Genomic DNA, 23,346 nt, shown 5'->3' with positions numbered 1-23,346 from the left:
CATGTTATTAAAAGTAAGTCGCACAACACACACAGTACAATACCATTCACATTTTAAAAAACCCACAAAGCAGTATTATCCAATCTGTGTCTCTCTCCAAAGAAAGGACTAAAAGGGTTTACAAAATTAGTAGCAGTGGTTTCTCTCTGACAAAGAGTCTGAGGACTGGAGGTAGAAGGTAATCAATGGGGACTTCTGCTTTATGTATGCTGTTTGCTTTTCATTTCATGAAAATGTATCCAGATATTAGTTGCACAATCTGATTTTCAAAATATTATTTTATTATTATTATTTTATATACCCTGGAATAAATCATACTTGATCATGGTGTATGATGTACACTATGTTGTTGAATTCAACTTGATCTGAAGATGGAAAAAGGTATTCAATGCAAACAGAAACAAAAGGAAAGTTGAGGTAGCAACATTAATATCAGACAAAATAGACTTTAAAACAAAGAAAAAGGACATTACATAATGATAAAGGGATCACTCCAACAAGGAGATACAACAGTCATAGAGGCATCCAAGACAGGAGAACCTAAATATACAAAGCTAATATTAACAAACATGAAAGGAGAAACTGACAGTAACATGATAATAGTAGGGGACTTTATCACCCACCTACATCAATGGACAGATCATCTAGACAGAAATTTAATAAGGAAACACTGGCCTTAAATGACCCATTAGACTAGATGGATTTAATAGATCTAGCAAGAACATTCCATCCCAAAACAAGAGTAATACTAATCCATCTGAATCAGGGGCCCCCAAGACAACCCCCAGGTTCAATGATATGCCAGGAGAATTCACAGGACTCTGCATAAAACCATGCTCTTGGCCGTGCTTTATTACAGTGAAATGGTACAAAGCAAAACCAGCAAAAGGAAAAGGCACATGGGGTGAAGTCAGGAGGAAACCAGGGGCAAGCTTCCAAGAGTCTTCTCCCTTAATTCCTCCAACAAAGAGGTAAAACAACACGTGTGAAATGCTGCCAACCAGGGAAGCTCATTAGAGACTCAGAGCCCAGAGTTTTTACTGGGGGCTGATCACGTAGGCATATTCTGCCTAGCCCATACCAAAATTTCAGACTCCAAGAAGGAAAGCAGGTGTTCAACATAAACCACACTCTTTGTACATATAGTTTAGGCACGTGAGCCACTCTTATCAAGGAATGGTGGGAATTCTTCTAAAATCCAACTTCCTAGATGCCAGCCAAGGGCCAATCTTGCAAGCAAGTTTTTCTAAAAATAGCAGATTCAGGTCCACTGTTTTAACTCTTTTCTGCAGATCCTTCCATAATCCTAGCTTTTTGTTCTCAGCTAATTCATAATGAATTCTTTACATGAATGTTTCCAGACTTTTCATTTGTTTTGGTCACCTTCATCTGGATTCTGGCTTGTTTTTATGTCTTTCTTAAAACATGATGCCAAAAATGTAAAATAATATTCTAAGCATAATTTCACATAAATGGGATATTACATTTTTATTAACAGAGTATAATTTAAAAAATTTTTTTCTTGGCCAAGCTAGGTAGCTTATGGGATTTTAGTTTCCCTACCAGTGATTGAATCTGGGGCCCTGGCAGTGACAGTACTGAGTCCTAACCACTGGACTGTCGGGCAATTCTCAGCATTTTGTCTTTTTAAAGCTGCATTACAACTGGATGATTTTTTTAAACTTTTTATTTTATATTGGAGTATAGCTGATTAACGGGAGAAGGCAATGGCACCCCACTCCAGTATTCTTGCCTGGAAAATCCCATGGGCGGAGGAGCCTGGTAGGCTGCAGTCCATGGGGTCTCGAAGAGTCAGACATGACTGAGCAACTTCACTTTCACTTTTCATGTTCATGCATTGGAGCAGGAAATGGCAACCCACTCCAGTGTTCTTGCCTGGAGAATCCCAGGGATAGGGGAGCCTGGTGGGCTGCCATCTCTGGGGTCCCACAGAGTCGGACATGACTGAAGCAACTTAGCAGCTGCAGCAGCAGCATAGCTAATTAACAGCTACAGTCCATAGGGTCACAAAGAGTTGAACACAACTGAAGCAACTGAGCATACATGCACAGCTGATTAACAGTATTGTGAGTTTCAGGTGGACAGCAAAGAGACTCAGTCATACATATACATGTATTCATTCTCCCCTAAACTCCCTTCCCATACAGGCTGCAACAACAACTAATGGATAATTTTTGAGCTGCAGATAAAACTCAGATTCTACATTATTATTATTTATAATCCCATTAATGGCATTTTGTTTGCTTAAGTACAAGGCTCCTAACTACCAAGATGATTTTGAATTATAATGCTATCACCTGTCTCAGACTGACTGTTCCTTCTAGCTTTCTGCCATGTGAAAATTATTAAGGTTTGTGGAGCTAGACTGCTGCTGCTGCTAAGTCATTTCAGTTGTGTCCAACTCTGTGTGACCCCATAGACAACAGCCCACCAGGCTCCTTTGTCCCTGGGATTCTCCAGGCAAGAATACTAGAATGGATTGCCATTTCCTTCTCCAATGCATGCATGCATGCTAAGTCGCTTCAGTCATGTCTGACTCTGTGCGACCTACCTCAATTCAAATCATGGTGCCAAAACTTACTAGCAATATGACCTTGGATAAGTTAGCCTAAGTCCTCTGTGTGCTGGTTTCCTTATCTGTAAAAACTAGGAATAATAATCATACCTATCTCATAGAGTTGTTCAGTGGAATAAATGAGATAATGTACATAATAAACCTAATATAGTGTCTGGCACATTCAATTACATAATAAACATTATTAATTTAAATTACTGATGAGAATAATAAGCAGGTTAGGATCAAGGGCAAAGTTCCATGGCATTTTGGGGGTTACTTCTCTCAGAGATGAAAGCAATCAAAATTCTTTGAGAATATCATTTAGTGAGACTTCTACTTTATGTACTTATGTATGTACTTTATGTACTTAAATCCAGTACAGAAAACTTCAAAATATAAAGGAGAGTTAGAGACTCATTATTATTATCAATTTTCAGCTATGTTAAAAACTGTAGTCTCTAAACTTAACCTCTTTATCACCTACCAAACACTTGTTTGAAGAGAAAGAAATCAAGATAGACGAGACTGGCAAGAAAATCTCTATCACTAAGAAGATACTTCCAACTGTGCAAGAAATTCCTACCTATGTCAGAAGTCTGGCAGAATAAGATTTTGCTGTGCTTACCCCTATATATTGCCAAGTAAATCATTGAAAATAAACTGTTAACCAAAGTATCAGGAAAAAAACAAGTGTTTTTAGGCTCTTCACCTGTTTTTTAAAAAATATTTATTTATTTGGCTGCTCCAGGTCTTAGATGCAGCACTCAGGATCAAATTCCCTGACTAGGGATTGAACCCAGGCCCCCTGCATTGGGAGCACAGAGTCTCATCCACTGGACGGGCAGGGAGGTCCCCATCTTTTTTAATAAGAAAAATCAAAGGAACACAAATGAAAAATCTAGTAAAGAACAAATGCCTGTAGCACTTGTCATCTGCAATTAGAAGAGCTAAAATTCTTAGACAAAATGTAACATCTGGAATATTGACTTTAAAGGCAGTAGGAAGCATCAAAATACACACTTTGATACTGAATTTTAAAAATGAACTCTAAATGATCTCTAAAGAAAAAAATGACAAAGGAATATAAATTACTATATGTATAATATTTGTTACATTCATCCTAACACAGTCACATTCCTCAATTTTTCCAAGAAAAGATTAGTCAAACAACTACATATGGACAATCAAGGAATGAAGGTTTATTTCCAAATAAATGGCTGTCATACAGTTTCTAGCAAACTATTGTTTCCAGTTAATGACTGTGTACAATGTGGTCCTATTCAGAGTCAAATATGAATTTTAAAATTAACTCATTCTAATAGTACCTTGAAGAATAGTTCAGTATTCATTTTGGAGCACAGCTGCAGAGGCATTCAGATTTGGATTCAAATCCTTGCTCTGCAACTCACTGTGTGACTTCAGGCAAGTTACTTACTCTCTCTAAGCATTAAGGAAGCTGGCCAAGGTCACCCAGCTAGTAAGTAGGCTGAGAAAGCCAGGATGTGCACTCAGACCAAGTTATAGAGACCATGACTTAACTAGTCTGCCACCCTGCCTCTTCCAGGTGCACCAACATGGGTCCCAGAGGAATGATCACTTTTGGATGCCAGATGTTACATGTTGACTTAGCCTTTGAGTTTCTCAGAAGCTTGGACATCCATTATTTTATAAATGGAGAAGTGATTTGCTTAAGGTCAACAGGAACATGTGAGAGAGACCTAGATCCTGCGTGGCCACTTATTAGTTGTGTAAATCTATAATTTTCCTGAGTTTCAACTAGTTGTAAAAATGGAAATAATAGTAATCTCTCTCTCAAGAAGAAGGGAAATATATGTTTGCAAATCATCTAGCACAGAGCCTTACATAAAAGTTGCTCAATAAATGTTAGCCCTACCTTTCCTCATTCTTCTATTTGTGACTCTGGGCACAATATTCTTTTTGAACACCATGCTACCATTTCTTGATACCCTCTCACCAACTGTGTTAACAGATGGGTGGCAAAGAACATGATTTTTTGGCAATTACCATGTGATACCAAATGAAACCTCAGTGAAGTCCAGCTGTATTATATAATTTTAAGTAGAACAAACTTCCTCCCTTTTGTCCATATGGTCTACCACTTTATCAGAGTAGAAAACAAAATTGGTCTACCAAGATTTGTTCTTAATAAAATTATGCTTAATGTTCCCCAATACCTTCTGTTCTTTTAGGTAACTGCCAAATGATTTACTTGATTTGTTCTAGTTTCTGACCAAACATTGTTTAAAAATTAAGTTGACCTTATCCATATCCAAAATTATCTTTTTCCCCTTAAAAAATGTGCTCTTTTCTGTCATCAGATACTTTTCCTATTCACTATAATTTGTCAAAGATAAAAGCTAATAGCTTGGCACGAGGTTCTTTTCCATCACATTTGCATAGAGGGAATATTTAATACTGAGTTATAACCACTATTCAGTGCCAAATATGGCCATAGCAATTGGTATTTGTCAAACAGGCAGTATTTTCCTAAGAAAAGATAAAAATGCTAGGAGATAGACTGTTCTCTTATAAAGCAAAGTTGCTGCATAATTAATCTTTATTTCCTGGATAGCAAGGATATCATGAAGCACACTCTGTTGGCTTCCAAGTATCATTTAAAATACTCCCATTTCTTTTTTTTCTTGGTTTGGGTTTTTTTTTAATTGAAGGATAACTACTTTTCAGAATTTTGTTGTTTTCTGTCAAACCTCAACATGAATCAGCTATAGGTATACATATATCCCCTCTCTCCCATCTCCCTCTCCATCCCTAGTCACCCCTCTAGGTTGATACAGAGCCTCTGAGTTTCCTGAGACACGCAGCAAATTCCCATTGGCTATTTATTTTACATATGGTAATGTAAGTTTCCATGTTACTCTCTCCATGCATCTTACCCTCTCCTCTCCCCACGTCCATAAGTCTGTTCTCTATGTCTGTTTCTCCATTGTTGCCCTGCAAATAAACTCTTTGGTACCATCTTTCTAAGATTCCATATATATGCATTGATATACAATATTTATCTTTCTCTTTCTGACTTACTTCACTCTGTGTAACAGGCTCTAGATTTATCCACCTCATTAGAACTGACTCAAATGGGTACTTTTTATGGTTGAGTAATATTCAATTGTGTACATGTACCACAATTTCTTTATCCATTCATCTGTTGATGGACATCTACGTTTATTCCATGTTCTAGCTATTGTAAATAGTGCTGCAATGAACACTGGGGTACATGTGTCTTTTTCAGTTTTGGTTTCCTCAGGGTATATGCCTAGGAGTTGGATTGCTGGGTCATATGGTGGTTTGTTCCTACTTTTTAAAGGAATCTCCATACTGTCTTCCATAGAGGCTGTATCAATTTACATTCCCACCAACAGTGCAAGAGGGTTCCCTTTTCTCCACACCCTCTCCAGCATTTATTGCTTGTAGACTTTTCGAAGATGGCCATTCTGACCGGTGTGAGGTGATATCTCACTGTAGTTTTGATTCGTATTTCTCTAATAATGAGCAATGTTGAGCATCTTTTCATGTGTTTGTTAGCCATCTATGTCTTCTTCGGAGAAATGTCTGTTCAGATCTTTTGCCCACTTTTTGATTGGGTTGTTTTTCTGGTATTGAGTTGTATCAGCTGCTTGTATATTTTAGAAATTAATCTTTTGTCAGTTGTTTCATTTGCTATTATTTTCTCCCATTCTGAGGGTTGTCTTTTCACTTTGCTTGTCTTTTCACTTTGCTTATAGTTTGCTTTGTTGTGCAAAAGCTTTTAGGTTTAATCAGGTCCTGCTTGTTTACTTTTGTTTTTATTTCCATCATTCTAGGAAGTGGGTCATAGAGGATCTTGGTTTGATTTATGTCATCGAGTGTTCTGCCTATGTTTTCCTCTAAGAGTTTTATAGTTTCTGGTCTTACATTTAGGTCTTTAATCCATTTTGAGTTTATCTTTGTGTATGGTGTTAGGAAGTGTTCTAATTTCATTCTTTTACATGTAGCTGTCCAGTTTTTCCAGCACCACTTATTGAAGAGGCTGTCTTTGCCCCATTGTATATTCTTGCCTCCTTTGTCAAAAATAAGGTACCCATAGGTACATGTGGAGAAGGCAATGGCAACTCACTCCAGTACTCTTGCCTGGAAAATCCCATTGACGGAGGAGCCTGGTAGGCTGCAGTCCATGGGGTTGCAAAGAGTCAGATACGACTGAGTGACTTCACTTTCACACATTGGAGAAGGAAATGGCAACCCACTCCAGTGTTCTTGCCTGGAGAATCCCAGGGATGGGGGAGCCTGATGGGCTGCCGTCTACGGGGTTGCACAGAGTCAGATATGACTGAGGTGACTTAGCAGCAGCAGCAGCATAGGTGCATGGCTTTATTTCTGGGCTTTCTATGTTGTTTCATTAGTCTATATTGTTCTGTTTTTGTGCCAGTACCATACTGTCTTGATGACTGTAGCTTTGCAGGATAATCTGAAGTCTGGAAGGTTGATTCCTCTAGCTCCATTCTTCTTTCTCAAGACTGCTTTGGCTATTAGGGGTCTTTTGTGCTTCCATGTGAATTGTGAAATTTTTTGTTCTACCTCTGTGAAAAATGCCTTTGGTAATTTGATAGAGTTCACAATGAATCTGTAGACTGCATTTGGTAGTACAGTCATTTTTACAATATTGATTCTTTCTACTCAGAAACATGGAATCTCTCTCCATCTGTTTATGTCATCTTTGATTTCTTTCATGGGTGTCTTATAATTTTCTGTATACAGTTCTTTTGTCTCCTTAGGTAGGCTTATTCCTAGATATTTTATTCTTTTTGTTGCAATGGTGAATAGGACTGATTCCTTAATTTCTCTTTCTGATTTTTCATTGTTAGTATATAGGAATGCAAGTGACTTTTGTGTATTGATTTTGTGTCCTGTGAATTTGCTAAACTCATTGATTAGCTCTAGTAATTTTCTGATAGTATCTTTAGGGTTTTCTTGTCATCTGTATCATGTCATCTGTAAACAGTGAGAGCTTTACTTCTTCTTTTCTGATATAGATTCCTTTTATTTCTTTTTCTTCTCTGATTGCTGTAACTAGGACTTCCAAAACTATGTTGAATTATAGTCGTGAGAGTAGACACCCTTGTTTTGTTCCTGATCTTAGGAGGAATGCTTTCAGTTCTTCACAATTGAGAATTATGTTTGCTGTGGGCTTATCATATATGGCCTTTTCTATGTTGAGTAAATGGTACTTCTATGCCCATTTTTTGAAGAGTTTTAATCATAAATGGGTGCTGAATTTTGTCAAAGGCCTTTTCTGCATCCATTGAGATTATCACATAGTTTTTATCTTTCAGTTCGTTAATATGGTGTAGCACATTGATTGATTTGCATATATTGAAGATTTCTTGCATCCCTGGAATAAACCCAACTTGATCATGGTGTATGAACTTTTTAATATGTTGTTGAATTATGTTTGCTAGAATTTTGTTGAGGATTTTTGCATATATGTTCATCAGGGATATTGGCCTGTAGTTTTCTTTTTTAGTGTTGTCTTTGTCTGGTTTTGGTATTGGGGTGATGGTGGCTGTGTAGAATGAGTTTGGAAGTGTTCCTTCCTCTGCAATTTTTTGAAAGAGGTTTAGAAGGATAGGCATTAGTTCTACTCTAAATGCTTGACAGAATTCACCTGTGAAGCCATCTGGTCCTGGGCTGTTTTTTGGGAGATTTCTGATTACAGTTTTTATTTCAGTGCTTGTAATTGGGTTGTTCATAATTTCTATTTCTTCCTGGTTCAGTCTTGGAAAATTGAACTTTTCTAAGAATCTGTCCATTTCTTCCAGGTTATCCATTTTATTGCCATATAGTTGTTCATAACAGTCTCTTATCATCCTTTGTATTTCTGCACTGTCTGTTGTAACCTCTCCTTTTTCTTTTCTAATTTTGTTGATTTGATTCTTCTCTCTCTTTTTTCCTTGATGAGTCTGGCTAAAGGTTTGCCAATTTTATCTTCTCAAAGAGCCAGATTTTAGTTTTATTAATCTTTATTATTGTTTCTTTCATTTCTTTTTCATTTATTGCTGCTCTGATCTTTATGATTTCTTTCCTTCTGCTAATTTTGGGGTTTTTAAGTTCTTTTTCCAGCTGTTTTAGGTGTAAAACACTCCCATTTCTTAAAGCAATCTGTAAGTTAATGTCTTTTTTTTTTTTTTGCTTCACTACTCGGCAGGCAGTCTTCAGTTACCCGACCAGAGATTGAACCCATGCCCCCTGCAATGAAAGCCTTCAGTCCTAAACACTGAACTGCCAGGGAATTCCCCTGGAAGTGGATGTTAAAATCCAAAGAAGTTTTTCAATCAGGTGTTGATTTATGAATTCTACCTCCCCAATAAACTAGAAGGCATATAGAGAAGCTACAATCAAAAGCCCCAGAGGAAAGTGGTGCTATGCAAACAATTCATTTGTGTTTGGCATAGTGAAGATTCACTGCCAATTTGTAACAGTATGAATTCAATAACTTTTCAAAGCCAAAAATGAGGTCTGGACCAGAGCAGCTTTTCAAAGTAGCTTTTGCTGAGAACTAGTAGCTAATATCAGAGAAGGCAATGGCAACCCGCTCCAGTACTCTTGCCTGGAAAATCCCATGGACGGAGGAGCCTGGTAGGCTGAAGTTCATGGGGTCGCTAAGAGCTGGACATGACTGAGTGACTTTACTTTCACTTTTCACTTTCATGCATTGGAGAAGGAAATGGCAACCCACTCCAGTATTCTTGCCTGGAGAATCCCAGGGACAGAAGAGCCTAGTGGGCTGCCGTCTATGGGGTCGCACAGAGTTGGACACGACTGAAGTGACTTAGCAGCAGTAGCTAATATAACATAAAAAAGCTGTTAGAGGTGGTAAAGAGATGCAATGTTTATGAATTAAAATATGACCTATCACTTGTTTTGCTAAAAGAAAAAAAAAAGCACTGAGCTGAAGGCAAGATATTTTGCTTCATTTATTTACTCTTTCTTGAGATAACTTCATAAAAAGGAGATGGGGTTTATATTTTTGATGCTTAACTTCCACCATCTATAAATGACAATATTACTTGTCCTACTCATTTCATGAGTCTGACAGAAGGATAAGTAAAATAAGAGCTGCCAAATCATTGTTCCAAATGTAAAGAGACAGCAATGTAAGACATAATTATATTTTTTAAATTTGTAATTATTTTTAAATGAAGTCATTTTAATGATGCCAGTCCCACAGGCCAAGTACACATTATTGATGAAGCAACTTAGTAATACTTTCTCAGCTCTTTATGGAATTATATTTATCAAAAAATATGAATATTTGCTTACCTGACAGTTCCTACTCATTTGGTTTCACTTTTATAACCTAATATTTATAATAAATCCAATATAAATCCACTTAAAAAGTGAAAATTTGGAACATTATTTCATAAAATCACTAAAATCTCTGTCATTATATATCAAGCATATCTCAGTATTACTGAAAAGAGCTTTCAGTTTTATTCTTATTTTTAAAAAATATTTATTTTTATTTTATTTATTTGGCTGCATTAGGTCTTAGCTGCGGCATGCAGAATCTTCATTGCAGCATGCAGGATCTTTAGTTGCACATGTGGGATCCCTGACCAGAGACTGAACCTGCACCCTCTGCATTGTGAGCATGGAGTCTTAACCACTGGATCACCAGGGAAGTCGCAGAGTTTTCAGTTTTAAATAAATAAGTTTCATAAAATAAATGAACTTCCTATTTTTTTATCTTTCTTTTTTAAAATTATTTTTTAGTTGAAGGATAAATGCTTTACAGAATTGTGTTGGTTTCTACCAAACATCAACATGATGAATATCCCATTACTGACAAGCTAAAAAGTAAAAAACATTAATGGTTTCAAACAAAAGCAATAACCATATTCTCGTCCCATTAGATATCTCAACTTACCTCATCTCCCTTCAAAACTTCAGTGCCGTCATATTCACGGGTCTGACTTGTCTTCACTGACACTTCTCTCTCTAGGTTGGCTAACTTTTCCTTTGCTTCTTGAAGTTCCTCAGCTTTGGCTTCTTTTTTACGAGAAATGATAGATGCCTAATTAAGCATTAAATAAGAATGTAAAATGAGACAATCAACTTTCTATTATTTTCTGAAATTATGTATTTTTTAGATTTTACTGACTGAGCTAAATTTTCAATATCAGGTTAACTTCTCCTTTGCCCTACCACCTGCTATCACAAGTTTTATATTTAGTATGAGTATGCTATATACACACACACACACATATATATACACATATCCCCTTCACAGATTACTGCCTTGTCATGGCAGAGAGGCTTGCATAACTCTGAATCTATAAGCCATGCTATGCAGGGCCACTCAGATGGGCAGATCTTAGCAGAGAGTTCTGACAAAAAGTGATCCACTGGAGAAGGGAATGGCAAACCATCCCAGTATACTTGCCATGAGAACCTCATGAACTGTATAAAAAGCCAAAAAGATATGACACCAAAAGATGAGTCCCTTGGGTGTGAAGGTATCCAATATGCTACTGGGGAAGAATGGAGAAGAATTACCAATAGACCCAGAATGAATGAAGAGGCTAGGCCAAGGCAGATATAACACTCAGTTGTGGATGTGTCTGCTGATGAAAGTAAAATCCAATGCTGCAAAGAACAGTACTGTATAGGAACCTGGAATGTTAGGTCCATGAATCAAGGAAAATTGGATGTGGTCAAGCAGGAGACAGTAAGAATACACATCGACGTCCTAGGAATCAGTGAACTAAAATTGACGGGAACGGGTGAATTTAATTCAGATGACCGTTATATCTACTACTGTGGGCAAGAATCCCATAGAAGAAATGGAGTAGCCCATATAGTCGACAAAAGAGTCAAAAATATGGTACTTAGGTGCAACATCAAAAATGACAGAATGATCTCTGTTTGTTTCCAAGGCAAGCCATTCAATATCACAGTAATTCAAGTCTCTGCCCCTACCACCGATGCTGAAGAAACTGAAGTTGATCAGCTCTATGAAGGCCTGGAAGATCTTCTAGAACTAACACCTAAAAAAGATATTCTATTCATCATCAGGGATTGGAATGTAAAAGTAGGAAGTCAAGATAAACCTGGAGTAACAGGCAAGCTTGGCCTTGGAGAACAAAATGAAGCAGGGCAAAGGTTAACTGAATTCTGCCAAGAGAATGCACAAGTCATAGCAAATACTTTTTTCAACAACACGAAAGACAACTTTACACATGGATACCACCAAATGGTCAATACCAAAATCAAATTGATTACATTCTTTGTAGACAAAGATGTAGGAGAAGCTGCATACAGTCAGCAAAACAAGACCTGGAGCTGACTGTGGCTCAGATCATCAGCTTCTCACAGCAAATTCAGGCTTAAACTAAAGAAAGCTGGGAAAAACACTAGGCCAGCCTTAAATCCATATGAATTCACAGTAGAGGTAACCAATAGATTCAAGGGACTAGATCTAGCTAACGACGTGCCTGAAGTCCGTAATATTGTACAGGAGGCGGTAAACAAAACCATCCCAAAGAAAAAGAAAAGCAAGAAGGCAAAGTGGTTATCTGAGGAGGCTTTACAAATAGCGGAAGAATGAAGAGAAGTGAAAAAGCAAGGGAGAGAGGGGAAAGGTACATTCAATTAAAATCAGAGTTCCAAAAAATAGCTAGAAGAGACAAGAAGGCCTTCTTCGATGAACAATGCTTAATAATAGAAGGAAACAACAAAAAAGGAAAGATTAGAGATCTCCTCAGGAAAATTGGGAACATCAAGGAAGAATTCCACCCAAAGATGGGCACAATAAAGGGTAAAAATGGTAGAGACCGAGTAGATGCTGAAGAGATCAAGAAGAGATGAAAAGAATCCATCGAAGAGCTGTATAAAAAAGATCTTAATGAACTGGATTACTATGATGGTGTGGTTAGTCACCAAGAGCCAGACATTCTGGAGTGTGAAGTCAAGTGGACCTTAAGAAGCACTGCTGTTAATAAAGCTGCTGCTGCTACTGCTGCTAAGTCGCTTCAGTCGTGTCTAACTCTGTGCAACCCCATAGACAGCAGCCCACCAGGCTCCCCCATCCCTGGGATTCTCCAGGCAAGAACACTGGAGTGGGTTGCCATTTCCTTCTCCAATGTGTGAAAGTGAAATCACTCAGTCGTGTCCGACTCTTAGCGACCCCATGGACTGCAGCCTACCAAGCTCCTCTGTCCATGGGATTTTCCAGGCAAGAGTACTGGAGTGGGTTGCCATAAAGCTAGTAGATGCGATGAAATTCCAGCAGAACTATTCAAACCCCTAAAGGATGATGCCATCAAGGTTTGGCATTCATTGCAGAACAATGCCTGCAATATAGCTGCTGCCATTCCCTAAGGACAAAGGGATGGGAAAATGTAGGATGCTGGCCCCAGATAGCTGTGTTAGTTGCTCAGTCATGTCCAACTCTTGGTGACTCTATGGACTGTAACCCACCAGGCTCCTCTGTCCATGGAATTCTTCAGCCAAGAATACTGAAATGGGTTGCTATTCCCTTCTCCAGGGGATCTTCCTGACCCAAGGAGCGAATCTGGGTCTCCTGCATTGCAGACAGATTCTTTACCATCTGAGCCACCAGGGAAGCCCTTGGCATTCATTATGTTAGCAAATCTGGAAGACCCAGCAGGAGCCACAGGACTGGAAAAGGTCAATCCTCTCACCCCAATTCTCAAAAAGAGTAGTACCAAAGAATGTGCTAACCATCAGACAATTGCACTCATTTCCCATGGTAATAAGGTCATGCTTAAAATCTTGCATGCTAGGCTTCAGCATTATGTGAACCAAAAACTTCCAGATGTCCAAGCTGGGTTTAGAAAAGGAAGAGGAACTAAAGATCAAATTCACTGGATTATAGAAAAAGCAAGGGAATTTCAGAAAAACATCTATCTCTGTTTCACTGACTGAGCTGAAGCCTTTGACTATGTAGATCATGACAAACTGTGGGAAAAAAAGAAAGTTCTTAGAGAGATGGGAATACCAGACCATCTCCCCTGTCTCCTGAGAAATCTGTATGCGGATCAAGAAGCAACAGTTAGAACCCTGTATGAAATAAATGATTGGTTCAAGATTGAGAAAGGAGTACAACAGGTCTGTCTGCTGTCATCTTGTTTGTTTAATCTATTTCTTGTGAGCACATCACAAGAAGTGCTGGGCTGGATGAGTTACAAGCTGGAATCAAGACAGGCAGGAGAAACATCAATAACCTCAGATATGCACATGATACCACTCTAATGGCAGAAAGCAAAGAGGAACTAAAGAGCTTCTTGATGAGGGTGAAGGCGGAAAATGAATGAGCCAGCTTAAGACTAAATATTAAAAAAACTAAGATCATGGTATCCAGCCCCATTACTGCATGGCAAACAGAAGAGGAAAAGGTGGAAGTAGTGACAGATTTCCTCTTCTTGGGCTCCAAAATAACTGCAGATGGTGACTGCAGCCATGAAATCAGAAGACACGTACTTCTTGGCAGGAAAGCAATGATAAACCTAGAGAGAGCGTTGAAAAGCAGAGACATTACTCTGCCAACAAAGGTCCATATAGTCAAGGCTATGGTCTTCCCAGTGGTCACATTTGGTTGTGAGAGCTGGACCGTAAAGAAGACAGAATGCCAAAGAACTATGATGCCTTCAAACTATGGTGCTGGAGAAGACTCCTGAAAATCCCGTGGATAGTAAGATCAAACCAGTGAATCTTAAGGGAGATCAACTCTGAATATTCACTGGAAGGACTGATGCTGAAGCAAAAGCTCCAGTATTTTGGTCATCTGATGCATACAGACGACTGATTGGAAGTCTCTGATGCTGGGAAAGATTGAGGGCAGAAGAACAGGGCATCAGAGGATGAGATGCAATGAACATGAGCTTGGGCAAACTCTGGGAGATGCTGAGGGACAGGGAGGCCTGGCGTGCTACAGTCCATGGGGTCACAAAGAGTCAGACATAACTGGGCGACTAAACAACAACAATAATATACACATATATGTATATTTATATATGTATCTGGCTGCACCACATGGCTTGTGGGATCTTATCTTCCCTGCTGCTGCTAAGTCACTTCAGTCGTGTCCGACTCTGTGCAACCCCATAGACGGCAGCCCACCAAGGCCCCGCTGTCCCTGGGATTCTCTAGGCAAGAACACTGGAGTGGGTTGCCATTTCCTTCTACCAGGGGTTGAACCTGGGCCCCGGCAGCGAAAGCACCAAGTTCAAACCACTCCGCACCGCCATGAGGGAATCCCCTGCAATGTGCATTAAATAGCAACCTTAAAGCATTTTGGAAGGCAAAATATAGAATATATCAGCAGAGAAACAGAAATGCAATAGTAATAAAAAAAATATTAAAATCTTGTCAACTAACATTGAAATGCTAATGAAAATACCTTCTAGGTAAACCCAGAAGCTAACACTAAGTCTGCTGTTTTTCTGTATGGTTGGTTTCCTTTCACAGGAATAAAACAAGAATGCTTTATTCCCAAAACTACAATACAGATCATCCTATCTAAATTCAATATCCATACTTTTAAAATAAAATGTTAAAATACTTATTATAATTGGGGCATTCTAATAAATGAAATGCAGATTGAAAATTAAACATCTGATTCACCAGAATTATGCAAATGTTTACACAACCCAGATGGCTGCTCTTAGCCATAAATGCAGCATTTATGGATAATGTAGCATTAGCAACTTGTGGGGGATTTCCTTAAATGAACCACGACTGTACTAGTTTAAGAAAGACATTAGCCAAACTGTCTTCTCCAGTGAAATAGTACAAATATTTTTATCAAACAAATTTTATGAGAGGGAAATCTTTAGTGCAAACCCTTTAAACAATTCTCCGTTTAAAAAATGAAAATACACGTGATATGAAAATACAGATGTTCAACCTTGCTTATAGTAAGATTATGTGAAAAGATGATCAAACTTATTTATAGTAAGATAAATAAACATTAAAACTATCATAAAATACCATTTCTTATCTACAAGGATAGCAAAAATCTAAAAGTTTGACAACATACTCTACTTGTGAGGCTGTAAGGAAATAGGCACTCTCATATACTGCCACAGGGATGTAAAATGCTAAAACCCTATGAAAAGAAATTTGGCAATATCTAGCAAACTCACATACGCAATTACTGTTTGATGTAGCAATCTCACTTCTGAGACTATATCCCAAAGACACACTGACAAAAAATGCAAAGACATAAACAAAAAGCTATTTATTGATGTATGATTGGCAACAGCACAAGAATGGCAACAACCCAAATGTTCATCAACTGGGGACTGGTTGAATAAACTGTGATATACCCACTCCATACCCAATGGAGTATGTCTGTGAACAGAAATAAGCATCCACTACAGTGGATACAAAAAAGACAGATAATAACAAGTGTTGGTACAAATGTGGAGAAATCAGAACCTTCATACACTGTTGGTGGCAATGTAAAGTGGTATAGCTTCTTTGGAAAGTAGTCTGGCATTTCCTCAAAATGTTACAGACAGAATTATCATTGAACCAACAATTGCACTCCTACAAGTATACTCATGAGACGTGAAAATTTATTTTCAAACAAAAACCTGTATAAGAATATTCCTACCAGCATTATTTATAATAGCCAAAAAAGTAGGGACAACCCAAATGCTCATTAACTGACGAACAGAAAAACAAAATGTGATATATCTGTATAATGGAATACTATTCAGTAATAAAAAGGTTTAAGCATGTAGAAATACATGTTAACAACATGAAGCGAAAGTGTCAGTTGTTCAGTCATGTCCGACTCTTTGGAACCCTATCGACTGTAGCCTGCCATGCTCCTCTGCCTGTGGAAGTCTCCAGGCAAGAATACTGGACTAGGTTGCCATTCCCTTCCCTAGGGTATCTTCCTGACCCAGAGATCGAACCCTGTCTCCTACACAGAAGGAAATTCTTTGCTGTCTGAGTCACCATACATGAAGAAACTTTAAAAACAGTATGTTAAGTATAAGAAGCCAGTCACAAAGGACGACATATCATATGATTCCATTTATATGAAATGTCCACAACAGGGAAATTTACAGAGCTAGTTTGGTCTTTTGTAGTTGACTGGGGCTGAGGATGTGGGGGAAAATGGGAAGTGACTGCTAATGGGTTCAGGGTTTCTTTTTTGACATGATAAAAATGTTCTAAAATTGATTGGGTAATTGTTGTACAGCTCTGATACTAAATATCATTGAATTTACACCTTAAAAGGGTGAATTGTATAGTATACGAATTGTATCTCAACAAAGTTATAAAGGAATAAAGATTATTCTACTATACTATTCAACAGCATATATCGAGAAAAAAAGCACTGTGAACAAAAGTGTGTATAATATGCTCTTCTTCCTCTAAGGATGGAAATATATGAATATATGTATATATAATATTATTTTTAGTATAATAATAAACTTGTGTGTAACATATGGACTAAAGCAAATGATGAATAATGTTGATGTCATTAGGGGATTTCGTTCCCAGGAGAATAGACAACCCTGCACTTTCAAGACACAGATTCCAGTGTCTAGTCATGGGTCAATTTAAAAGGATGAAGAATATCCACAGTTGGTCACACTACAGGAGGCCAGGGACCATCACATTAAAGTGGGTGGGGCTTTTCCTTCCAGAGTAAACAAGTGGGAAGTGGGGTTTACTGTGGGATGTCATAAACCACAGAGAGATTAACCTAACCATCCTGGCTCTTTTCCACACTCTATCCTGCAGGACAAACATCCTCTAAGCAGTCAGTGAAAGAGTGCTTAGAAAAGAATCATAATAATTTCCCAATATTTTCTGGATAGAGCTTTATATACTCTTCTACATATTTCTTTCACTCTAAAGTTGTTCTCTGAGGAGCCGATGTCTTATTCCAATCATGAGCCGTGCTTCTCTGCTCTGATATGAGGCCATCTACTCAGCAGGAATGAATATCGTGGAATTTAGTCTTATTCAGAGAAGCTATATCAAAAAGACTGCTCGCCATAAATAATTGAGCAAGACTGCTTTTCTATAAACAAATATTGGTCAGAATAGTCCTGTCTGACAGCAAAGTAAAGATAAAAAAGAGGCTGGCCTAACTTCAACTCCTCTATACTCCAGGGAATGGCAAAATACCAACTAGAAAGTATTCTTAAAAAAAAACCTGTTCAAGTTTCTAGTTCTAATATATAGGAAATACAAGACACAGAGGAACATTTTAAAAGGACACCATTCAGTTGCAATCAGCAAAACATCAACTATGGGAAATGCTATAGGAAAAGTAAATTTCTTCAATAAAAAATTACAAAAAAATTATTAAATAAATGGATAAATAAGGAAGGAAGAGAGTCTATAGATTAAGAGATATTTAAACATCAAACATTAAAAATGCAATGTATAAATCCTGTATGGATCCTACTTAAAAAAAGCAACTAAAAAAAAAAAAGAAAAGAAAAAGAGATCAGGAAATCTGAACATGGACTGGATATTTGCCAGTATTAAGGAATTATTAAAAATTTTAAATATGGTATGTTGTTAAGCTTTTTAAAAGCTTTTATTTTTCAGAGATACATTCTGAAATATTTACATGTGAAATAATATGAAATCTTAGATTTATTTCAAATAATCCAGATGCGGCTGCGGGCTATAGATGGAATAAGAATGGCCATAATAGCTATAGCTGAAGGACACACAAGGATTTATTTAGACTATTTTCTCTACCTTTGTATATGATCAAATTTTTCCATTATAAAAAGGTTTTCCAAAAATTCTAGCATCCTTGAATAATGCTTTGTTATGTAGCTCAGTATTTTCAAATTGGCTGTCATTTGAATCTTCTGTCTAGCAATACATAACAAAATATATATCCTCATGGTTTAATACTTCTGTATAAAATGATAAATGCCTTAGCTCTAAAATTTAATTTATTCTGTATTATTTCAAGCTAACTTTAAACCTGAAAAAGTATATTGCCTTTAGTTCATTAGGACTTCCCTTGTGGCTCAAGCAGTAAAGAATCTGCCTACATTGTAGGAGACACCTAGGTTCAATCCCTGGATTGGGAAGATCCCTGGAGAAGGGCATGGCAACTCACTCCAGTATTCTTGCTTGGAGAATTCCATGGACAGAGGAGCCTGGTGGGCTACAGTCCATGGGATCACTGAGTCGGACACGACTGAGCTGCTAACACTTTGACTTTAGTTCATCAAAGATTTTAAATATTTATTTCTATCACTTGAGGTAAGCATTCACATAAAAAAATCAAATTTCACGCTCTCTCCACAGTTGGCAGATACTGAGGAAGCTGACAAAAAAGATCTTCACGACTCAGATAATCACGATGGTATGATCACTCACCTAGAGCCAGACATCCTGGAATGTGAAGTCAAGTGGGCCTTAGAAAGCATCACTACAAACAAAGCTAGTGGAGGTGATAGAATTCCAGTTGAGCTATTTCAAATCCTGAAAGATGATGCTGTGAAAGTGCTGCACTCAATAAGCCAGCAAATTTGGAAAACTCAGCAGTGGCCACACGACTGGAAAAGGTCAGTTTTCATTCCAATCCCAAAGGCAATGCCAAAGAATGCTCAAACTACCACACAACTGCACTCATCTCACACGCTAGTAATGCTCAAAATTCTCCAAGCCACGCTTCTGCAATATGTGAACCGTGAACTTCCAGTTGTTCAAGCTGGTTTTAGAAAAGGCAGAGGAACCAGAGACCAAATTGCCAACATCTGCTGGATCATTGAAAAAGCAAAAGAGTTCGAGAAAAACATCTATTTCTGCTTTATTGACTATGCCAAAGCCTTTGACTGTGTGGATCACAATAAACTGTGGAAAATTCTGAAACAGATGGGAATACCAGACTACCTGACCTGCCTCTTGAGAAATTTGTATGCAGGTCAGGAAGCAACAGTTAGAACTGGACATGGAACAACAGACTGGTTCCAAATAGGAAAAGGAGTACATCAAGGCTGTATATTGTCACCCTGCTTATTTAACTTCTATACAGAGTACATCATGAGAAACGCTGGGCTGGAAGAAGCACAAGCTGGAATCAAGATTGCTGGGAGAAATATCAATAACCTCAGTTATGCAGATGACACCACCCTTATGGCAGAAAGTGATGAGGAACTAAAGGGCCTCTTGATGAAGGTGAAAGAGGAGAGTGAAAAAGTTGGCTTAAAGCTCAACATTCAGAAAACTAAGATCATGGCATCTGGTCCCATCACTTCATGGCAAATAGATGGGGAAACAGTGTCAGACTTTATTTTGGGGGGCTCCAAAATCACTGCAGATGGTGATTGCAGCCATGAAATTAAAAGATGCTTACTCCTTGGAAGGAAAGTTATGACCAACCTAGATAGCATATTCAAAAGCAGAGACATTACTTTGCCAACAAAGGTCCGTCTAGTCAAGGCTATGGTTTTTCCAGTGGTCATGTATGGATGTGAGAGTTGGACTGTGAAGAAGGCTGAACGCCGAAGAATTGATGCTCTTGAACCGTGGTGTTGGAGAAGACTCTTGAGAGTCCCTTGGACTGCAAGGAGATCCAACCATTCCATTCTGAAGGAGATCAGCCCTGGGATTTCTTTGGAAGGACTGATGCTAAAGCTGAAACTCCAGTACTTTGGCCACCTCACGCGAAGAGTTGACTCATTGGAAAAGACTCTGATGCTGGGAGGGGTTGGGGGCAGGAGGAGAAGGGGACAACAGAGGATGAGATGGCTGGATGGCATCACTACTCGATGGGCGTGAGTCTGAGTGAAGTCCAGGAGTTGGTGATGGACAGGGAGGCCTGGCGTGCTGCAATTCATGGGGTTGCAAAGAGTCGGACACGACTGAGCGACTGAACTGAACTGAACTGAGGAAGCTGAGCATTATCAGATATATCAGATTTCAGACTTGAACATGCATCTTTGTGGCTTTTCCAGAAATTCTCTGATTTAATCTGGAGATTAACAATGACAGAAGAACATTTATTCTTTACTTCCTTCTCATTTTAAGACTATATGTTTATGAAGATATTCACCAACAAGATTACAGATCAAAGTATGTGAGCCAAAAAGAGTGGTCTTATGTGTGTTAGCTTCCCTGGTGGCTCAGAGGTTAAAGTGTCTGCCTCCAATGCAGGAGACCCGGGTTCGATCCCTGGGTCGGGAAGATTCCTTGGAGAAGGAACTGGTAACCCATTCCAGTATTCTTGCCTGGAGAATCCCATGGACAGAGAAGCCTGGTAGGCTACAGTCCACTGGGTCACTAAGAGTCGGACACGACTGAGCGACTTCACTTCACTTAAGTGTGTTGTTGGGCTTCCCTGGTAGCTCAGACAATAAAGAATCCACCTGCAATGCAGGAGACATGGGTTTGTGAGTCAAAAAGAGAGGTCTTACCTGTTGCCTATATAGTGACAGTTTGCCTTCAATTGGTTCATTTCTCATCATTTTCTTTTCAATCAGCTGATTGATCTGTGTGTTTATTTCATTTATCTAAAACAGTATGAAAATAAAAAAGGTTAAAACTATGGCTATGATTACCTAAATTAAGGGACATCTGGTCAATCAAAGCTTTGAATTGATAGTTGTTATTATCAGTGATTTTGATAGGAGGATCAGTCCTATTAATACCATTGATGGGTTGTTACAATTACTTTGAGACAATCTGCATTTCATGGTTCATGCTACATATTTACAGAATTGGATTAGTTACATGGATTTAACCATCCATGTCTAAATTATCCTATTCTACATGAAGTATTTAAATTATTTTGAAAGACAATTTCTAAAAATCTGAAGTTATCCCTTCACCTAGGCTGTGACTTTTCAAGTAATTAAGTGATAAAACAGATCTGGACTAATATTACCCAGGGATTTAGTACAAGGAATTTATGAATCCAGCTGAGAGTTGACTTGAATGACATCTAAAAACGCTTTCTGTTTGAATGAATGATCTGTGATTCTATAACAGCTGTCATTTATCCTGTTCATTAATCTAAACTTTTCTCAAATGTAATAAAACTGAATAAAGGCAACAGAAGCATATAGTCCTATAAGTTTTTTTTTAATTATATGACTTTCAGTATAACTATCCTTTGAAAAGACTAGAATTTTCCTGCTAATCCTATAACATTAAATTTAAGCCAAATCTGAGTTGGACAACTAATTTCTATACATAAATTAAAAGAATTATCTATTTAACTGCAGTGGCTATTAAGCCTATTAATGTCAAAATCCTTCAATCAATTTTCATGATATTTAATTATTATTTAAATAAATAAACACTTGATTAGTATTTTACTTTTAAGAAACAAAAATACTATGATATTAGATTTCAATGAACATTACAAGAAAGTTTAATAATTCCAAAGCAGGTATAAAAAGCTAATAAAAAACATTAGCTTTAAGTACAAAATTGCTATATTATTTTTGGAAATAAAAAGTAATCATTTAAAATATTTTTTAAAATTTGTCATCTAAACTATTATATTATAAACATATAAACCTATGAGTCAACCATATGCATTAATTTATTTCTCCAAGTTACCCAGTTTCCTAATCAGTTGTGGATTAAGAAACAACATAATGTGTTATAATTTCTCATAAAGAACAATTCCTTATAAGAGCTGTCAACTCTTAGCACAGGTTAATTTCAGAGTCAAGAGCAGAACACTATAGAAGCAGTTCACATAATTTTCATGGGACTGGAGATGAGATAAAATTGGGAGCTTATAAAAAAAAGGTGATTGTTACTTACTTTAGATTCAAGTTCAAGAAGATCAGAATGGCCCATAGCAGGCTCTGAGACCACTTTTTGTAAAAAATGTAATTCTTTTTTCTTGTTCTCTAATTCTTTAGGAAATTTTTCAGTTACCATATATGAATTAAACTTTATCTCCTCCTCTAGCCTCTTCATTAAACCTATGAAAATTAAATAAGCGATTATTCAGCCCAACAGAGTAGGTACAGTGATGCTTTCTACATTTTAAAACATAAAACCTGGAGAGAGTAGGTCTGATTCTGTTACCCCATGGACTGTAGCCCACAGGCTCCTCTGTCCAAGGAATTTTCCAGGAAAGAATACTGCAGTGGGCTGCCATTACAGAACAATAAAGGATTGGCCACTGATACTTTTTGAGGTTAATCAGAATGATAATAAAGGACAATTTACATAGAAGAATATTTAAATTACAGAAAAAGTAATATTATGATATTCCCAAATTACTATCTAATTCTTTTATACTCCACATTATGCAAAAATAACATTTACAGAGCCAAATATATTGCTGGATCATATTTTGTCTTCTATGTATTTAAGGAACCCATGAACCAAATGACAACACAAATGAAATCTAATCCAGCTTACTTCCTCTGTAAGTAGCCATTTATTCTTTTTCTTTTGCAGTACTTATGCAATTTATATTTCTATTCTAATACTTCAGTAATAATAACAGTAATAATATATCGTAATTTTTAGGTTTAAACTAATGAAGACATTATTAAAGGTACAAGTTAAATTTTGAAAAAGAGAAATTATCTACATTCATAAGCATTTTCAGTTTTCCACATTTGGTAGTTTTGATTTCACAAAGTATTAAGTTTACAGTTAAGTGACAACTTAAATTATATTTTTAAGATTTGATAGTTTTCTTATTCTGGCAGAGAGCACAATTGTACACATACACAGATTTTCAGTGAATAATGATTTTGTTATAA

The 23,346-nt window shown here is 37.4% G+C and overlaps 1 protein-coding gene across 2 annotated transcripts in view; it reads right to left on the bottom strand.

Moving 5' to 3' along the window:
* IFT81 (intraflagellar transport 81) overlaps positions 1 to 23,346 on the bottom strand; it is a 96,217-nt gene that overhangs the window by 51,165 nt on the left and 21,706 nt on the right. For both annotated transcript variants that reach the window (XM_086347660.1, XM_086347661.1), the window contains exons 9-11: positions 22,388 to 22,551; positions 21,028 to 21,123; positions 10,521 to 10,667 (exon numbers count right to left, since the gene is read on the bottom strand). In XM_086347660.1, the coding sequence (XP_086203786.1) occupies positions 10,521 to 10,667; positions 21,028 to 21,123; positions 22,388 to 22,551 (407 nt within the window). The remainder of the gene's footprint in view (positions 1 to 10,520; positions 10,668 to 21,027; positions 21,124 to 22,387; positions 22,552 to 23,346) is intronic.

Source organism: Bos grunniens, chromosome 17, assembly GCF_055505025.1.
Source record: "Bos grunniens cultivar Pamir isolate PY7600 chromosome 17, Bosgru_T2T1.0, whole genome shotgun sequence".
Taxonomy (NCBI): Eukaryota; Metazoa; Chordata; class Mammalia; order Artiodactyla; family Bovidae; genus Bos; species Bos grunniens.
This window is presented reverse-complemented; position numbering and strand designations above follow the sequence as displayed.